The sequence below is a fragment of the Sinohyriopsis cumingii genome, chromosome 12 (genome assembly GCF_028554795.1).
Source record: "Sinohyriopsis cumingii isolate HCF-2022 chromosome 12, ASM2855479v2, whole genome shotgun sequence".
In the NCBI taxonomy this organism is placed as follows: Eukaryota; Metazoa; Mollusca; class Bivalvia; order Unionida; family Unionidae; genus Sinohyriopsis; species Sinohyriopsis cumingii.
Window position 1 is genome coordinate 45,884,847 of NC_142972.1, and position 20,375 is coordinate 45,905,221.

Genomic DNA, 20,375 nt, shown 5'->3' on the forward strand with positions numbered 1-20,375 from the left:
AATCGTTTCGAATTGAATTCAGAATGCAGAACTTGGGCAAAATCGACCTCCAAAAATTATATTGTATTTCATGAAGATTATATTACAGGATTTATTTGGGGAAATATTACCCTCCGAAAAGAGTGGACTAATAAACTAACACACTGTTCGGGAAATTGTAGCTTCTGAAGATTTGCTGCAGTTCATTCTTGATACTGTACATGCGAGATTTAAAAATAAAGAACGGATTCAATCTTCGAATGTACACATACGATAACACGAACTCTAGAAATATGGTACAAATTGATGCGAGTGAAATGACCTCGCAACCTTTCTTAGAAAGGATGCAGTTTCATTACAATCGTTCCAAAGAGGAATATTATATCCTTGAACCCACTGTAAAGACTGTTATATATACCCTTATACCTTCTTCTGATCTGGTATATATAGAGGTAAATGAAATCCTCCAAACAATATGTGCCATCAATTATCCAACATTCGTGTCTTCAAAATAACATGCACATGTTCCAGTCGGATGTAGTTCAGTACAATTAAGATATAAAACAATGATTACAATTTCCCACATATGTTAAAGTACTATATTACAAAACACAAATTAGAAACACGTGGTTTAAACACACGTATGTTTCTCTACAAAGAAGACTGCAAGGCTGGCAACTATAGGTTTCATCATGAGCATTCAGAAATTTAAACCTTTTAAATTTAAAAATAATGTTTTGGTTTTTTTTGCATTAGTTTACTATAGGAGACGAATTATTATAGCGGGTCCTAGGAGTACAGATTTAAATGACCTGGGTAAATATTTCATTTACAGATGATCGTGTTTTAATGGACGCTGTCCGCAGCACAGCAATTTATTTTCATCTAGTTTTACATCCAGACAGTAATACAGGTACGAGAAACAAACATATAAATGTCCTTATGTTATAGTGGAGGGAGGTGCAAAGGCGTAATGCTACTAGTAATATTATAACTTTCTTTCGATAGTTGCGAGTGAGACTATGAAAATCGAGATAATCAATATTATTATTATTATTATTATTATTATTATTAAAGTATTGTATGAAGAGTCTAATGTATAAAGATTAGTTTATCTGAAAACATAACAAATCGAAAACTGCATCGTATCAATCTGTAATGGTTTCCTTAAGTAACCCATACAATAGTGTCAGAAGTAAGATCGAATTAGGCGGCGCACTAACGCTTTTTGGTGGTTCATGCTATAATAAAACCTTTAACGCTCTTAAGACAAATTTGATCAATGCAACAATCCAAAAGTTGCCCGAGCTAAATAAATCACTACATTTTGCGAACTGATACGTCCGACACCGGATAAGGAGCAGTTTTGATAAGGAGCAAAGACGGTAATGTCACTTATAACTAAAGCTAGCAGAAAATTGCTGCTTCATAAGCAATACTGTTTTTTGATCGAAATGGAGAATTTGGCAATGGTGTGGAGGACAGGAAAATTTCAGACGTACTTTTTCGGAGGAAATTTTTCTTAGAAACCAACCACCAGCCTCCCATGTATTTGAATAGAGCGAAAGTCGCCAACACGAGACTAATGCGTAGGGCCTTGACTATATAGCTAAATCGTTTTAGATTGAGGCAATTCAAGAGTCTGAAACCTTAGGGGACGATTATTTAAGTAAAGTGTGATTTGCAAATGTTTATTTTTACCAAGGTAATACGGTACTGAGAATAATAAGTTTGAGTTAGCGTTCGTTATATTTTTCAAATTCCGCAATTTCTCAAACAGTTTCCACTTTTTTAATGGGGATGGTACTTCGCGTAATTCTTTGAAGTAAATTATTTAAGCAATTTTTTGAGCTAAAATATAATAGGGCTGGGTTTCCACGTACTGCATTCCTAAAGCGTGGCTTGCTTTTAGTCGTCGCTATTTTAAAATTCTGAATGCCATTTATCCGTTTCTGCACGCGCAATGAGCCTGCAAAGAAAAATCATTTACCTATAATTCTCTGGCTATGGGCTTTCACCACGACCAAGATATTTATTCAGTAAACTTTCGTATTTTTGTCACGATACAACGAGTTTTGTCAGGAACCTGTCCACTTTACGCATGGATTCCTGACGAAAACAAAAAGGCAGAAGTTTCACAGTGGGCTCTGCCAGAAAAAACCAGATATGTATTGTGTTGAAAATTACTTACACTAATCACCTTTCTGGATTAATCTTCATCCATATTTGTTTATACGTTCCATACATTGTATTTTGCTTGATTATTCGTTGAAGATACGTGTTCTAGCTTGTCCCCCTTGGGAAAAATATAATTATCTTATATCAGTTATTTGACTCCAATCTCATCATTCTGTTATATCCATTGTTGAATAGTATACTCACGAGTATGGTGTCAGATTCATGCATCGTTCAATTTAATTTTGAATGAATAACTCCTTCACGTAATTGCTTTCAGAAAGATAACTAACGACCTGATTAAATAGCCGGTTGTGTGACTGACTGGCAGTCTGGCCAGAAAAACAATAAAAAAGTGATTTAGTAAAATTCTTAATTGTTTATGAAATATATATATATATATATATATATATATATATATATATATCCAATCGCCCTGCTTTCAAGCACTACCCACCAAGGGTAGCTCTGTGTGCTTTGATGTTATTCTGTTACCAACATTTGATTAACGCATTGTTATGCATGTTTGATTTAATTTATATTTGATTTCATTTAATTGTCTGTTTGTAAGTTTTAAAAAAAAAAAAAATTCATTATATTGCAATTATATGTAATTGTGTTTACAAGGAACTTGATATTTTCCAGAAAATTCAGTTTGACCTGAATCTTTTTATAAATATCTAATAATAAAAACACTTTCTATTTTTAACTTAGTTCCCTACCTTGATTCAGAAATCCCTGAGACAAATAAACACCTTTTCACTTTTATTTTATTCTCGGAGTAAAATGATTGTTCTATTTTATCAAGATCATACTAGGAGTACGTGATTTTATATCTAAACAGCCTCTATTTCGCAATTCTGGGTTTTCCGAAATTGGGCAGTATTCAGGTTTTATACTCATGTCTGTAGAGAAATTAATTAGTGGTGCTTTTACACTTTTTATTCAAATTATTTGGATTCTAAAAGATTTGTGTGCTCATAGATAATTCTTGGACAAAGACATTTCTTTAAATTTTATTCTGAAATTCAAACACCGGAATATTATTGTTTGTCAATCAACGACAAACTTTAGATAAAAGCACAATACTGCCTACAGTATACATCATCGCCTTCCATTTTGGATCTTTCGATGGGACTCGAACTCAAATTTCATTAGAACATTTCATTACAAGGACTTCTAAAATTTAATTCGTGGACTATTCCTGGTATTTTTTTGTGGATTTGATGCTCAAAACCTTATGTTCTTATGTTTTAATTTTTTAGTGTTTTCCCAGGGAAATACATTATTTGTTACATTTTTCAAAGCTTGTTGTTTTCAGTCTTTCTTTTGTTACTGTTTATTAGAGCCTAAAAACGTAATATAAGAGCATCCAATATGACTCTGGTTGACGCATCAAAGTACGCATTAGTTTCACATATGACTGGAGTCCTCGAATCGAGATTTGGGATTCGGTGGCTTCTCAACAGGGTCATAGCTGATATTATTCTTTACTTAAGTTCACATCAGTTTTCGACGTTTTCTCTATTGATTAATTTGAAGGTTCTTGATTAATGGTGATATATGATAACACTAATGGTTAAAATAAATATTCATTAATAATGTTAACTTGTTATCGGATAAGAACAAGAACCAGATTTTAATTACATTAAATGATTATTTTTATTTTCCGGACGACAGCCCACAGTTTCATCTCGCAGCATGTCATCTTTACGTTATCGCAGTGATATGGAAATAAGGAGCATAACAAATATAGTATCACACTCAATAAAAATATTTGATGGGAGTTTAAGAAGAAAACCATCAAATGAATTCCAAACTAGTTTTCCAGTCTTTCGTTATGAATATCGATTAATCTCAACTTTATGGCGCTTCGTTTATAGGGCTTGGTTTCATCATTTTAAATTGTTTTTTGTAAGCATTTGAATTAAAGAGGTTCAAGTCGATGTGTTTATTTGGGATATAAGATCTCGATATGAATGAAATCCTTACATGAATGGAGAGTGATTTGAGACTAGAAGTTTTCATTACCTGTACGCATGCTTAGGAAATTTCGTTTCCACTCACATGCACGAAACCAAAATATAGAGAATAATGAAGCATATGTGGAAATCGGAAAAGATATGTCTAAAAATAAATTCCTAATAACATCAATAGATGCTATTCATAGAGTACGTGTTACATAATTGAAACTCGGTATAATTTGAAAAATGTGTATGTATTTTCATTCAGGTGACAATAATTATATATGCTTCGCTAAATAAACCTTTTGTAAAGCAAGTAAGTTAAATACTATCAAAAGGCAGTTTAATTTAAATCAGGCTTCCTAAGAACGGTTGCCAATGTCAAATCTATTTACACATATAGTGTTTGATAAAAGGCGCGTAACTGTATATGCATTTTTCATGTACTCTAATATTTCATTTCCTTTCTTTTCGTAGTGAAAGTCTGTCAAGCAATCGTGTCATTTCATGCAGTATTACAGATGGAAATTTACAAACATTCAGATGTTTTAGCAATGTTTCCTCATTAAATATTTTGGACTATGGCCATATGTTATGCTTCTACCTATAATCAGTGAGATAACTTAAACTATAATTGACATGCATGTACTCATTTATGAGACTTTTACATAGTTTTTGACGAGATGTAATATATCCACGTTGTCTGAACGCTTTCATTAGAGCATTCCTGGTTCCAAGCATTACCTGGCACGGTATTATCAATTTAAAAATATTACTTAAAAATGAACAAGATGGAATGAGCCCACCAAAGTTATTTTAGTCCAACTTGAATCTTCAAATCAGACCGCACGATGTTTTTCGTTCAGATCGTGCTTGCCTCTGAGTAAAAGGGATCTGTGCTTTGAATCATCATGTGTAAAAATTACAAAAACTGCTGAGAATGACTTTCAAAGGTATTTTAGATTTAACATAGTCGGAAGGCAATTTTTGCGCGTCATTAATTAATATGTTTGGCTGTATCCTAGACCATCCGGAATATATATTGTCTTTTTGCTCATTAACGGCAAAACAAGTAATGTACTTCTGGGTTTATTTTACAGTCGAACCGCCGCGATGAGTATCTTAAGGTACTACAGTTCTAGTTCATTAAAAAACAAAATTAAAAGATACATGTTTGTATTAACGTGGCATGAAATGTCACTTCAAACGAATTGTTACTGGCGCTACTAATCACGAGCCTAACGCCTTTTTACCATGATAAGCCTATGGTCTGGTACTTTTAACTGGACCACAATTTTATAACTCGCTTATCATTATTTGAAACAGTTGACCCCTCAATATACGGTGTATATTTTCTAAACAATTAATTATCAAAGCCATTTCTTGACCACAGTCCATTTAGTCACCTAAAAACTACTTTGGAGTAACGCATTCTTCTGTTTGAAATTTCATTTGCACAGGCTGCTGTTATGCTCAGTCCAGTAAATTATTACATCTGATATAGACATTTGCACTGATCAAAATTAAAAAAGAATAATATTGTATCCTTACTTGCAAATGACATAAATAGGGTCCCGGCAAAATCTTTGATTTTTGCCCCTGGACCTCATTAAATATTTGTCTTATGTTTAATTCAAATATGTGTTAATTATCGAAACCTAATCCTGCCTTTTAGCGGAAGGTTTCGTGCTTTGAATAATGGGTTAGAACAAGGCAAGACAACGTAATGATTCTTTAAACGCCCTGGATCCCTTATCTTCTTTAGAATCCCACCGTTCCATTTCCTTTATATTGATGAAATTGCCCTATTTTGTATTAAATTGTCACTGTAGCACTTAGGGCGCAAATCTACTTAATCAATGGCACTAATCATGCAGAAATAAACCATCCCGTCTTTCAGAAAATACAACATTTATCTGGTACATTGCTTACCGGAATGAAAACAATAAAAACGCAATAAATTCATGCAACATATATCCCATTCTCAGCCACTTCAACAGCCCATAAAGCCCATTTGATGACAAGAAAATTAAATACGGTATTGCCTTCAGCTTTGGAAAGAAAATCACTTTAAGAAAATATTTTTATTTTTTATTTTCTTCGGTTATCAACAATGTGAATGTATTAAAAAACATGTCACGTGTGAAGCTTTTAATGTTTTGATAGTAAAGTGAGGACATACAAAAGATATTTCTATGCAGTGCATTTGGGGGGAATAAGTCATGTAAGTTTAAAACCATTCAATCAAGACCTGCTTGAAATAAGGATATGCATGACACATAGATCTATCAATCAAACTGCATGGAATGCACATGAAATATGCAGACCAAAGTAAATCACGTACTGCATGGATCATCATAAATAATTTTAGCGACTATACTACTTTACATGAATTTTTAGCATAATCTAAATTGGATCATAAGTAAGAAAGGCATACATCCAGTACATCAGCAGTGTTATGTTCACATTTATCCTGCAAGGGAAGAATTGGCAACGAAATACCAATATTGTAATGATCAATTAAGAGAAAGGAAATACATATGTTTGGTGATAAACTTTCTTGAGAAAAGTGCACTGTATAGAAAACTGAGTTTTCCTATATCAAATTAGAAACATCTATTATGGAACAGTAAGAAGTATTAAATCCCCGAGAGACAAAGAAATTGTTTCGTTTAATACGCCTGATGTATAAAAGCTGCAAACCTATCGATTATTACGTCAGCATCGACAGTAGAAAAATGCTTTCAAAATGCAGCCTATCCAGACAGAATAGTACGTTGCTCAGAAAGTCCCTGTGGCATATTATCTTCATTATATTTTAATCAGAATTAAAACTTTTATCTTATGATTTGTAACAATAATTTGATTGTGTCTTACACAGTAGAAACGAATTCATAACAAATTACTAAAGGTAATCTCACCCAAACAAACACCAGTCAATAAATTTCGAATCATTTTATGCCACGTTCCGTACATATACAATGTTGTTTCTTTTTATAATTCCTCAAACTGAAAACATGTACTGTTCAGGAACGGACTCCTCATAAGATGTATAAACCAATGTTTATTATAAAAAGTAGAGATTTCTCACCTTTTGAAAAAGGGCGATTATGCTTTGATTCTACTGAAGGGTGAGTTTATGATGGATTTGAGTCACAATAACCAATCAGTTTAAAACCCACGCTTCCAAAGAAGAAATTACAGTGCACGAATTATTCAAAGTGGATAGCTGTAACAGGGCAAGACAAACCGATTCAATGGCGTCACAAACCGTTGATTTAATATCAACGTTAGAATCAGTGCAGTTGATGGAAATTGTAATCGTTAAGATTTTATTTCATGCATGAAGGACTCTTTCTTATCTCATTAGAAGATAGGAGGGATTTCATTTATCATATTCAATAGGACTCCTGATTTGTTTAATCAATCAACCAAGTCACTATACAACTCATGTCAATTAAAGGTTGGTTTTTATAAAACGAAAAATCATCTTGTTCAATCGTATATATTCATTGCGGCAACTGTTTTAGTGTCTAAAATAAAGTATGCCTAAATTGGTGAACATTTTAAGATTATGAAAATAATAATATATACGTTATTTTGTCAAAACTGTCCTATTTAAGGTCTTTTGGGCAAGGGTTCAGAAAAAGACACATCAGATATAGCGGTTCCCCTAATTAGATTCAGACATGTGTAGAAAGCATCATAGGTTTTCAGCCGGCTGGGTTCACCAATCCAAAGTAGCTGTATGAGTTTAAAACGGACGAAACATCAATTCTTGTTTCATCAGAAATCATTTTTTAATATTGTTTAATTTCATCGTCGATGAGTGCCTATTATCATTGATACTGAACAATACTAAATACTCTGTTACTTTTCGAAACTCTACTGAGTATTCAGTCGAAGACTATAATGTATAGTAGTGGCTGCTTGATAATTGTGTAAAATTTAGAAAAGAATTCGTATCTATATATATGTTAAGGCTATCGATAAGTAGTTATCAATTACTTTTGTAAAGTTGGGAATAAGAATGTAAAAGACTGCTGATAAAATCGAGCCGTTTTTATCAACTACATTTTGAACTGCCGCTGCTATAATTGATCAACAAAAATGTAGATTGTCTAATATATTAACAAATTTAAGTTTTCAGAACGTTTGAGAATCTTGATTTACATCATGTTGGTTTTCCTTGCAAATTATTTGATCTAGAAACCCTTTGAGATGCGGGAGCAGAACAAGCGGACACCTATAAATACCTGGTTCTCTGAGTATTCACAAAAACAGTTAATAGTTATATAATGACATGCAAGAGCAATAATCGTTCTTTCGGGACAGCAGTTGTAAAGAAGAAAAACACCACTAAAGTATTTTCACTGCTTTTGACAGTACTGTCGGTACTTACACATGATAGTGAATATGAATAATCTTCTTGCATTATCAATTACTGCTGCAAGACATATTCTTCGATCAATGTGTCTGGTATCAATGACGAAGATCGTATTATGAAGATTGGCAGATGTTCTTCGTTTGGATTTTCTTTATTTATGTAGATGCACGTGGAAAGAGTATGCTTCAAATACATGCAATTTTTTCTGTGAATCTGAGATCAAGGTTTTGAAGGCAGACATTATGAAGCATCGATGATTCTTATTTTATAAGCAACTTGTATGTATGTATGTTGTTGTGGGGTTTAACGCCATTTTTCAGCACACGATAGGCTATGCATGGCGACCAGTATTAATGGTGGAGGAAGAACCGGGAAAACCTTGGGAAGAACCACCGACCCACGCGAAGCTACTGGCAAGCTTTCTCACATACCCACATTGGCCGAATCCTAGACTCGAAACCACGCAGACGGAGGTGAGAAGGCAGTGATCCGTAACGGAGAGCGCTTTAGACCACTCGGCCACTCGGGGCCCCATGTATGTATGTATGTATGTATGTATGTATGTATGTGTGTGTGTGTGTGTTTGTGTGTGTGTGTGTGTGTGTGTGCGTGCGTGCGTGCGCGCGCGTGCGTGTGTGATGTGATGTGATTTGGATTTTTTAACGTAGCTTTAACATTTTTTTCATTCATATCGCACGATGTCTGCAATGTGGTAGTTTATAGTGATGTCTAGCAATGGGGCATCATGCCGCAGACATGTAGCATGATGTCCCACTCAGTCACATTATCCTGACACCAGGCCGACCGGTCCTAACACTAACCTCTTAATGCTGAGCGCCAAGCGAGGCAGCTGTTAGTACCATTTTTGTAAGTCTTTGGTATGACTCAGTTGGAGATAGAACCCACAAACTCCCGCATCTGAGGCGGACGCTCTAACCACTAAGCCACCGGAACGGTATGTATGTATGTATGTATGTATGTATGTATGTATGTGTATGCATGCATGAATGGGTGTATGCATGAATGGGTGTATGTATGTATGTATGTATGTGTGTATGTGTGTATGTGTGCATGTATGTATGTATGTATGTATGTGTGTATGTATGTATGTATGTGTATGCATGCATGAATGGGTGTATGCATGAATGGGTGTATGTATGTATGTATGTATGTATGTATGAATGGGTGTATGTATGTATGTGTGTATGTATGTATGTGTAAACATGCATAAATGCCTGTATGTATGTATGTGTATGCATGCATGAATGCGTGTATGTATGTATGTATTTATTTGTTCAAAAATCTATGTATTCTAGGGAAGGCTTGGGTGGTCAAGTAATACAGCAAGTTTTCATTACCATACAAAGTGCCTTTTTAGAGTAGGTGTACATATTATTCGATTATTAATTAAGTCAATATAATACCAAGTCTTGTATTGTGTTACACTAACTTACTATACTGAAGTAACTGTCACGGAATTGTATAAATCCTTTTATTTATATATCAGAAGGACGAGTCGATGTAGTAACAAAATGCTTGATTTAACAGAACAAATATTGGACCATAAACCAGTGATACTAGAATTAACGATCATTAATACAATCAAATGGGGACAAGGACTGTGGAAGATGAACAATGCTCACCTGCTCGACGACGATTATGTGGACATTGTTCATCTATCCTAGCAAGAACTCACTTCAAAATGTTATGGGGATATAATTGATAATTGGGAAATTATAAAAATGGGAAGAAAACAAATTTCAGAATATAACAGTAAAACTAAGAAAATAAAGAAACAATGGGTAAATGAGAAATATCGTGAAATACAGTGGCAAAATGGTCCTATAACAGAATAAGTTGAAACATGTCTCAAACAATGGAACAAATTAGAACAAACTACCACTTAAGGTATCCAAAATAAGGGCGGGAAAATTTGGGGAAGTGTACAAAAAAGGTAGGAGACTTTACAAAAGGATAGAACTAAAGGGAGGTAGGAACAAGAAAACAAGAGTATAAAAATTAAAAATACAACATGCAAAGACAAAGATATTTTAAAAGGCATTAAAGAGTATTATGCAGAAATATATAAGACCCAAAATATAGATATAAACATTAAAAAACTACATAGAGAAAACAAATTACCAAAAATACCAGAACAAGATAAAGAACACTGTGACAATACTTTTACTGAAATTGAAATTCGTAAAGCAATTAACATTTGGATACAGGGAAATCTCCAGGGTTAGATGGGATTACATCTGACTTTTATATTAAACTTCACTACGAATTAATTTTCGTACTAGAATTGCTATATAATGATATACTTTTTAAAGGGGAAATGCCGAAATCTTTGAGGGAAGAGATATTTACATTAATATATACAGGGGAGGTAGATGAGGAATGAAATTAAAAACTGGATACCGATTACACTACTAAATACTGACTACAAAATACTAAGAAAAATTGTCACCAACATAATAAAAAACCTGCCTAGATACAATAATTAATGTAAACCAAAGATGTGGAGCAATGGAATAGAACTATTTTAAATAACACTTTAGATTGGATCAATAACTGACTTTTTAACTAGTGGGGGGAAAGGAGTCATGTTTCTATTCGATCAAGAGAAAGCTTCTGATCGAATAGAGCATGACTTCATCATTAAAGCACTGGAATCCTGTGGATTCGGCATACATATAATTAATTGGATAAAAGCTATGTACAAAAATATAACATCTAAAATAATAATAAATGGTGCAGTACCATAAGAATGTATGATACAGAGATCAGTAAGAAATTGTTGCCCCCTGTCAATGATGCTCTGTATTATAGTTATAGAATCTTTATATATTAACATTAATACAAATATTAATATTCTTGGAATTAAAATACCTAATTTGAAAGGGGAATTTAAAACTATGCTACATGCAGACGACTGCACAAACTTCACCAGAGACAAATTCTCTTTTAAGCATTTACAATATGAATTCACACAATTGGGAAAAGCCTCTGGGTCAGCAATTAATCATGATAAAACAGAAATAGTACTGATAGGTAACTGGTGAGGTAATCTCCCTTCAAATTAATTACAAAGTATGTAAGAGCATTAGAAATATTATATGGGAGCAACTCAATTCATCTCAGCTACCGTGAACTAATAACCAAGATAGAAGAACAGGTTCACATTTGGTCACACACAACACGCAATCTCATGGAGCGTATTCAGGTTGCTAAAGCCTACATGTATATTTAACTCAACTATGTTATGAATACAGTACACCTAACTAAAGCAATGATGGAGGTCATAGAGGGGACGATTATAGACTTCATATGGAATAATAAAATGCATTATTTAAATAAAAAATAAATATATAGACCAAAAGAAAAAGGAGGATTAAATGTGCTAAACATAAGTATTGAACAAAAGGCAAATATGTTAAATAAAATAAAACATAAATAGCTCACCCATATTCCCCTGAGAAGCTATTTATATCTATTTGTATGGCTATTTGTGCCGATTTAACGATTCTATTTTAAAACATAATATACTTACAAAGTTACTGGAACCACCGAGATGTGGTAAAAGAATAAAAGATTTGATATATACGTACAGAGACAATAGTGAAATTTTGATTGGAGATAAAAGCATATATAACATAATAACCGATATCATATTCAAAGAGAAACAAGAGATAGAGCTACCGCAATCAAATTTAAACTGGAGGAGTATATGGAATAAGTGGGCAGGTATAGCATCTACAACCATACAAAGTAGGATGTTCCTGTACCTGCATGACAAATGGGTGACTGGAGAGGTGGCCTTCAACAGGCACCTAATAAGAACTTTACCACCCTGCAGACTGTGTAACAACCATACAGATAAAAAAAATCATATTATTTTAAGATGTATCGAAACTTCTACAGACAGGTATAGAATCACAAATAAGATTAGAGGTAAATACGGGGGAGTGGAATCTAAACAATTACTATATACAAATGACATCATAGATGCGAAAATATACTCTCTACTAACACACTTTATTAACGAAATTATGAAAACCTTTAGAAATTATACATAGACCTTAAAATTAATTTAAATTTGCTTTTAAAATGATATGTAAACAGAAACAGACAAGACGAGATAGGTATGTACTCTTCTATAGAATTTATCCTAAAGGAGAATCTCTGCATAGTTTTTGTAAGTGTAATTTTGGAACTACATTCTAATATCCAGATTATATAAACAACTATAACTATTGTATACTTCTACAAATACTTATTCCAAATAAAAGAAAACAATAAATTCATTTTTAATGATATACAAACAAAAAGAGACAAGATGCGGGAGGTTTATCCTAAACAAACGTCTCTGCATCGTTTATGCAACTGTAATTTTGTTATTCTCTATCAACACAAATACTAAATACTAATAAAATAACACACTAATAAAAAAACACTGAATACCTCGTAGAAACTAATACAAGCAATAACATCGATAGGTACAAAAAGAACAAACAGTGGGACAGGGATTGGCCTTACTGATTAAGGTGCATCTGATGGTACAATGCCTAAGCTACGTGGCTCACGCGACCTAGCACGGATCGTATCGGATCTCCCGAAAGGTAAGGTCAAATTATAGAACATTACGGAAACACAAAAACGGGGACACACATACAATCTACTAAAACAACGAGGCATAAAATGCACAACATACACGAACTCAACAATAAAAATATTTTCTTTTTTCTTTCTCCTCTTGATTATTTTATTCTCAAACTTTTAGTTTCCTCTTCTATTCTACACACATCACTTTAACATTAGAAAGAATGGGAATGAAGGTATTGGTCTCTGTCACGGAAGCGTGTGAACAAAAGAGTTGTCACATGTTAATACCGGACTTCCCTAGCTGGAATTATTTTTTCTTTCTTAGACATGAATCCTCATAACTGAAGACAACTCTAAACATAAATGTGATTATGAGCCAGTCCGTGCAAAAATAACCAAACGGGTATCATACAGTACATATAGCATACGCATATAGAATACGCTGGACAACATAGATTCCTGGCAAGGATCACTAAGGTAATTAAAGCTCCGAAACCAGTCAGGGTTAAGGAGCTATATAAACACTAGAGTTGGACGGTGTACAAAACCTAATGCAAAATAATAAATCTATCAAAATTCTATTTGAATATACACGCACTACATATATTGCAGGGGCAAAAAACCCCACATAAAATCATTCAAATTTTGGCACGGGGGGGGGGGTCCTCTCTATGAAGGAATCTGAGAGGGACCACACCAATAAATTTAAGGACTTGCACATCTTCAGCTGTAGAGGGATGTGCATTATTAATTTACTGTGTATAAGTTATAATAATTGTATTACTACGTTTATTTTTACACGTTTGCTATGTAGCTTCGGTTTACTTGGTAAATTGCAAATATTTTCCATTCTGGTTTGTGACTTATCAAGGGATTTATATTAGCAATATTAAGCTGCATTTTTAAGAAATGTTTAGTACCATAGGATTCTTGTCTACTTCTTGTTTACTTCTGAACCTGTTTGTTGTTTTGTAGTTATTGTGCGGATAGTGTAATCTATGTAACTTACCGTATATAACGTCATTACTTTTTATCGTATATGCCCGTGTCATGCATAGTACACGGTGTTTGATGTATTTTCAGCTGAGCCGACTGACCAGTCTGAAAAGCTGTAGAGCTGACCTAGCGATACGTTATTGGAGTGATCGGAGTCGACTGTAGAGCTAAATACACAGTGTTGCTGGTCAAGTAGCAGGTGATCTGGCGTTGCCGACCGAGTTTGGTGGACGCTGACTGCTTGATTGACCAACCTGAAATACTGACGGGCTTGATTGGACAGTGTGACTGATAGCCGAGTGTGCTAGTGGCGGAGTGTAACTCCATACATGTAATCTTTTAGCCGTGGGCTAAATTCTAGGGTCTTTTTTAAAACCCAGTGTGTTTTGGGGACTGTAAAGATAATTTGTATATCTGTCCCTTTTTGTTTACATAATTTCAATATTTGAGTGAATACATTTTACTATATGAGTAAAATACTACATTTCTTTACTATTTGAGTAAAACACATCATTCTTTCGTTGTGAAATCATTGTGAATTATTTACCCCTTGTACTTGTACTATGTAAAGCCATTTATTCGTATTTTCATTATTTTAAGTCCGTGCTTTTTATGTTAATTGATCCAATATTTGGATCATATACACGCATCCATTAATCATAATTAATTGCTCATTCAAGTCGTTCGTATCACCATTAAAAGTGTACTGTTGTAAATCCCACCGGTTATCTTGTTACAGTAATACAAATTATTCTTCAAGGAATGGTCTGACGGGAAACATCAAATTACGTTCCAACATTCCGTTTCAGTATACTGAGTATATCATATAACCAGAGTAAATTTGATTCCTAGTTTAGTGAAAATGAAAATGAAGAACACGATTTTCCAACCACATGAAACATTTTATATTTATGAGTCGGTTTTGAGGGTGTGCGGAATATTTATAGGTTACTGCATTTTTATGGGAAAATATGAACGAGATTTTTGGATGGAATACTGCACGACCTTGGGAGTGCAGAATATCCATCCGACAAAACGAGTTCATATTTTCCCATACAAATGCAGTAACCTTTTTATCATATGCTCATTTTCTTATCCTACCTAAGGCTTAATTATATAAACAAAATACACTACAAGAAACATGGTAAATGAATGTGTGCCGTATTCCAAACTAAATGCACAAGCGCAGATTCATCATTACATAGCAACATTATTAATGCGATCATAATTCCGCCGAGATAAATTTGAACGTAGTCGCGCGCTCGACATAACTTTCGAAGAAAATGGCGTGACTAGTTAAACTTGAAATTTGCAGTCATATTGTGAATAAATGCGCATTGCAACAACTTTTCCATTTGATCTGGAATGAATATATTTTGGTATTTTTTTTCAATTCTATAACAGTTCGTGATTTGGACTGGATTCATCTGTGCAAATTGTATATGAAATACATCTGATTGGAGCAGCGCGGGATAAGCGTGTTTACATCTCCAAGTGTGTTTGTTCATAATGTGCGAAAATATGAAGTGTTTCAATTGCAATTATCAAATGACGCTATTGAATTTAATGTTTATTTCGTTTTGAGTGCGGTAAGGAAGATGTAATTGCACTTGAAGATAGTCGAAAATACAGTACAATTTCGAAATGTGTAATCAAGCTTGAGAACTCATGACATTGCTCGTGTAATTCGGATTGGCAGAACTAAGAAAGTACATTTTGAGGAAATTCTGGATGTAAAACATTTGTTGCCATTCTTATTACCAGCTAAAGGAGACATTCTATGCCTTTAAAACTTGCATGTTATTTGTAGGTACCAAACAATTGTATGAAATCTGGAGCCTATCGCAAAATCTGAAACAATGTTTAAAAAAGTTAACGTTCAATGTAGCAAAGCAGTTGGTATGTTGCAGTCCACGAAACATCTGCTTTAGTTCATTCAGAAACAAATTTAATCAACCAGAACGTATTGCGCCTACTATGCGAATGTACATGATTTGTTTACAAAGTAGTTCCTACTATACTATTGGGCACACGTGTCCTGCGCGTGTTTGCAATATGAAGGTGTGCAATATCGTAAAATATTGAACGATTCTGATAATGTAAAATTAGCGGAGAAAAAAATGAGCATATAATAAAATATGATTATTCATGGTCTCTACTTTACGTAGAAATTAGTACTCACTTATTACAATCTCAAAAATTCCATGTATCGCTAGGTAATTCAACATGTCATAAAGTCGTTGACTGCATTTACAGATTCGAGATTTCCAGCCTCTGACGGCTGCTTCAGTTTTATTTCATGTTCACTGAGAGTAAAAATTTTAAGAGTCTGTTATGAGTAAAATTAACTTTATAATCAGCTTCGTAAAAAACACCCATGCGGCTCAAATATTCAAGACCACATACATAATTCCATGCATGTTATTATTCGAGTAATTCAGCAATGTTTATTAAGTTTTTAAAGTTATGAACTAACAGAACCTTTGTTGGCTGTATGTACGTAGGTTTTCAAGACAAATATTTTATGCTTGACGAAAGAAATATGTCTGTAAATCCAAACCTTACCTGTATGAACGTTTGACCTAGGACTAAGGTAGGAACAGTTCTGTCATCAAATTGCATTATGATTCTAGTATCTAAAATGTTTTTGAACAGCTATAACATGACCTAAAGTATTTTTCAGTCTTTCTTTGAAGGAAATAATTAGGTAACATAAAAAAACACTCAGATGTATATAGTCAGTGTAATCGGTAGATAAAATACGAGATTTTTCGAAAACACTAACTTGATAATAATAATAATAATAATAATAATAATAATATCAATAATAATAATGAGTAAATAATAATGTAAATAGACTCACCACTGTGTCGAAAATAATATCCAGAAAAAGGAGAAGAAAGTTCAATGTAGCTGTGTGTGTTATATTCATTATGTAACACACTTCATTTTAATCCCTTACATGAAAGAAGAGTAACAGGCTTTCACTTTTCAATAGTCAACACTCGGTCATGTTCGCTCCCAAGACAGCTCTAATATTCACATGCCAATGAATAATATCCACTCCCCATCGTATTGTAATCACAGATATTCACTGATGTACTGTTGCTGAATGATCTGCAACAAAAGCAATATTTTAGGCAGTAGCAGTAGTAATATTGGTCGTGGTAACAAAAACGCAGCAGTACTAACGAAAGCGGTAACTGTAATGTGAGAAGAAGAGAAAGTGCAAATGTTGTTTACCACAAAACAATATTATAAGTGAATAGGAGAGAACGTCTGCAACGCACAGCATCAAAATAGCCCCAACACAAGATGTTTACGGTTGATATACAGTAGAAATAATATTTAGATAACGGCAGGCATATGTAAAACTTCTCTTGGGAAATTCAGACACATTGGAATTTACAGATGTACTGAACTTTATATTTTAGAGGTTTCAGGAAGCTTGAAAATCGATATCATAAACGGCCGAGGTGAAATTGTTTTCTGTCCACCTAGAGATAACAGCGGATCCTGTAATAGTGGTCTCCGTTTTATATTCTGTCTTTTACAAAGATCATTATAAGTTCGGCTTACGTTGGTCCATTCGCTACCTTTGTAGCAAAACTGTAAAATAAAATGATACTAATATTTTCCTTGTCATCGATTTCACGCATATTTTGCCTTCGGTAAACTACTGATGCTGCCTTTTAAAACCTGAAATAAAACAAATCATACTAATATAATCTGCTACTTACTGATCAGGCTGAAATGTCGTGTTTAGGTCACAACCTCCAAGTGGAATTTAAGGGGGAAATATCCGTAAATGGTGTTATCTTGAGCAACAACAGTACTTCTCAGTCCAAGTAACACTCCATTTTCTTCAATCCTGTTCCAGTTTGAAGATTTAGAATTTTATCTGAGCTAGGATAGATGACTAACTGTAGAGGAAACTGGTTGAAAGGCTTTTAGAGATGTAAGATGATAGATATCTTTAAATCTTCCTGTCTGGTGGAAATGCCGTGACAGATAAAAGTGTTGTTTACAGCAAATGGACAGTTTGAGAACAATTTCCTTAAAAAACGGTAATAGACACGGAATACAGTTTGATATTATTAACATTAATGAAGCCTTAATAGTGGTAATTTTCAGATTGCCACTTAGATATATCAGTGCACGAAGAACGGTTGCTTTGAGGCACGCTGAAACGGATTTCTATAAAACTGTGTCCGCAATAATTATACCAAAGCCATTCCATGTTCATCGATTTACATCAATCGATATGATTCTCAATCACATATTTGAGTACATACCGTTGAACTGAAATTTAAGTTCGCCAGAGATATTTAAAATATTGAAGGACGACTCCCATTTATTTTTATTATTATAGGAACTTTATCAGTTTCAGTCGATAAATGCGCACTTTATACATACTCGATACAATGTATCGTCACTTCATTCCTAAGAGGTATAGTCATTAGCTAGGACGTCTTTCAAGAAATTTCTTCGAAGTAATTTATTGGCAGCAAAATCTCTAATATGCTTTTCACGAGTGATTATTTGAGCAACATTTTTAGTGTTAGACATAAAACGAAATAACCAAAGGATCGATAAACAATAACATGTAGTGAATTGACAATTAGTTGCATTTGCGTAACAGAGGTACATAAAACCATTTGCAAGTACTCACTGCCACAAATTATATGGTCCTAAAAAGTCATTTACCTGGCTTCCGTACGTTTTTCATCAATTCGCTAGCATAAGGTTTGGGGTCATTGGATAGACTAACGTTTATGAAGCATCATCCGTGTCACGTTTACCCCGACCCAGAGTAGCCCCAGTTTGAAACATGTATAATCAAGGTAATTCTGACAAGCCATTGTTTGATGTTAAACATTGCCGAAGGCTAGCACCAATCCATTACGTAATATTGCCGTGGTTAGAAGTGGAGAGCCAGACCTAGGAGCTGCGAGGACGCCAGATAGCTAATTATCACCTAGATGTGGAAACGTTTGTCCAGATCAAAAGAAGTTGCACGAAGAAGTGGGAGTGTCTTAACTTTTTTCCCTGCAGACAGACAGCCAGGTTGAACTGGCCGCTAAGACGATTGGACAGGGTCACAGTGCCACCCAATCAGAATCGTGATAGGGGAGAGACCCTGATTTGGGTAGGATGATACCTCCGCGTCTTCCGGCAAGAATTAGTTCGCTAAGAGAGATTGCCAGAGGAGGTTAGCGTAACTCCGAATAGCCATTCGTTATTGGCGGGAAAATCTTAGAACAGAAAATTCTAAGTACAGACAGCTTCAAATAAGGTCAGTGAGCTAGTTGTTCGGTCTTTGCGGAATGCGACTGCATTTTAATTGTAGGTCGTATGTATACTTTATTATTACTAGAATCGTAGTACGAAGAATTACTTTGTGGTATTAATATGTTTGCATATTTTGAAGGAATGAGTTGATATTTGTAAAGAATTATATAGCTTGCCAGCCGTCGTAAGAGTTAATATTGTAATTCGCTATGTGGGTATTTTATAGAAGGCTAACACATGTTTTCATGTGATTATAGATTTTGCCATTGTTGAATATTTGTGTAATGTACAGACATGCGTCTGATTATTGTCAGATTGTAGTACAATGAGATTAAATATATATGTGTATATACTGATGTGACGCAATGTATTGATGTCTGTATGACAATTCGCTGATACCGTGTTATTACGCCATTGTTTACCCTGCAAGGAGTGTGTGGAAATTTCGATGTGTACGCATGCGTGACAGAAACCGTGATAGCCTTATCTGATGATTAATTGTTGATCTAGTGTGAGGTGAGATTCGATAAAGCAGATGTTAACGCCTTGTGGTTTTTCACAGGAAGCTTTGAGGGACAGACCAGTTACAGTGTGGTCCCGTAGTCTCAGATAGAGAGACGGAGGAAAGGAGAAGAAAGGAGAGAAGTCAGGAGAAGTTGAAGTCGAGGAGGAAAAGGGGAGAGAAGGGAGGAAGAGGAAATTGGAAGCAAAATTGGAGGAGGAGATAGTCGAGAGGGAAACGGAGTCGAAGGAGGTGTTGGAGGAACGGAAGGAAGGAAGTAATTAGCGGGAAAGAAAGAGATAAGTAGACACAAGGACAGGGGGAAAATCGAACTCACACTGTAAATCACGGGATGAATTAGGCTGTCACTTGGTCGAGGGAAATACCGGTGATTGAGAGTTTATCGTTTTAAATTATCGAATGTATTAAATTGTTATTAATTGAATTTCATCTTCGTGTTCTCTATAATTTAGCC

The 20,375-nt window shown here is 34.3% G+C and overlaps 1 protein-coding gene across 2 annotated transcripts in view; it reads right to left on the reverse strand.

The window, feature by feature from the left end:
* The window catches only part of LOC149786376 (uncharacterized), an 83,956-nt gene that overhangs the window by 32,269 nt on the left and 31,312 nt on the right, over nt 1-20,375 (reverse strand). The window contains exons 1-2 of one of the 2 annotated variants that reach the window (XM_089978191.1): nt 17,847-17,955; nt 16,970-17,223 (exon numbers count right to left, since the gene is read on the reverse strand). In XM_089978191.1, the coding sequence (XP_089834317.1) occupies nt 16,970-17,038 (69 nt within the window). In that variant the 5' untranslated portion in view covers nt 17,039-17,223; nt 17,847-17,955. Of the gene's footprint in view, nt 1-16,969; nt 17,224-17,846; nt 17,956-20,375 lie in introns of those variants that run through there. The other variant, XM_089978192.1, reaches the window with a different exon arrangement.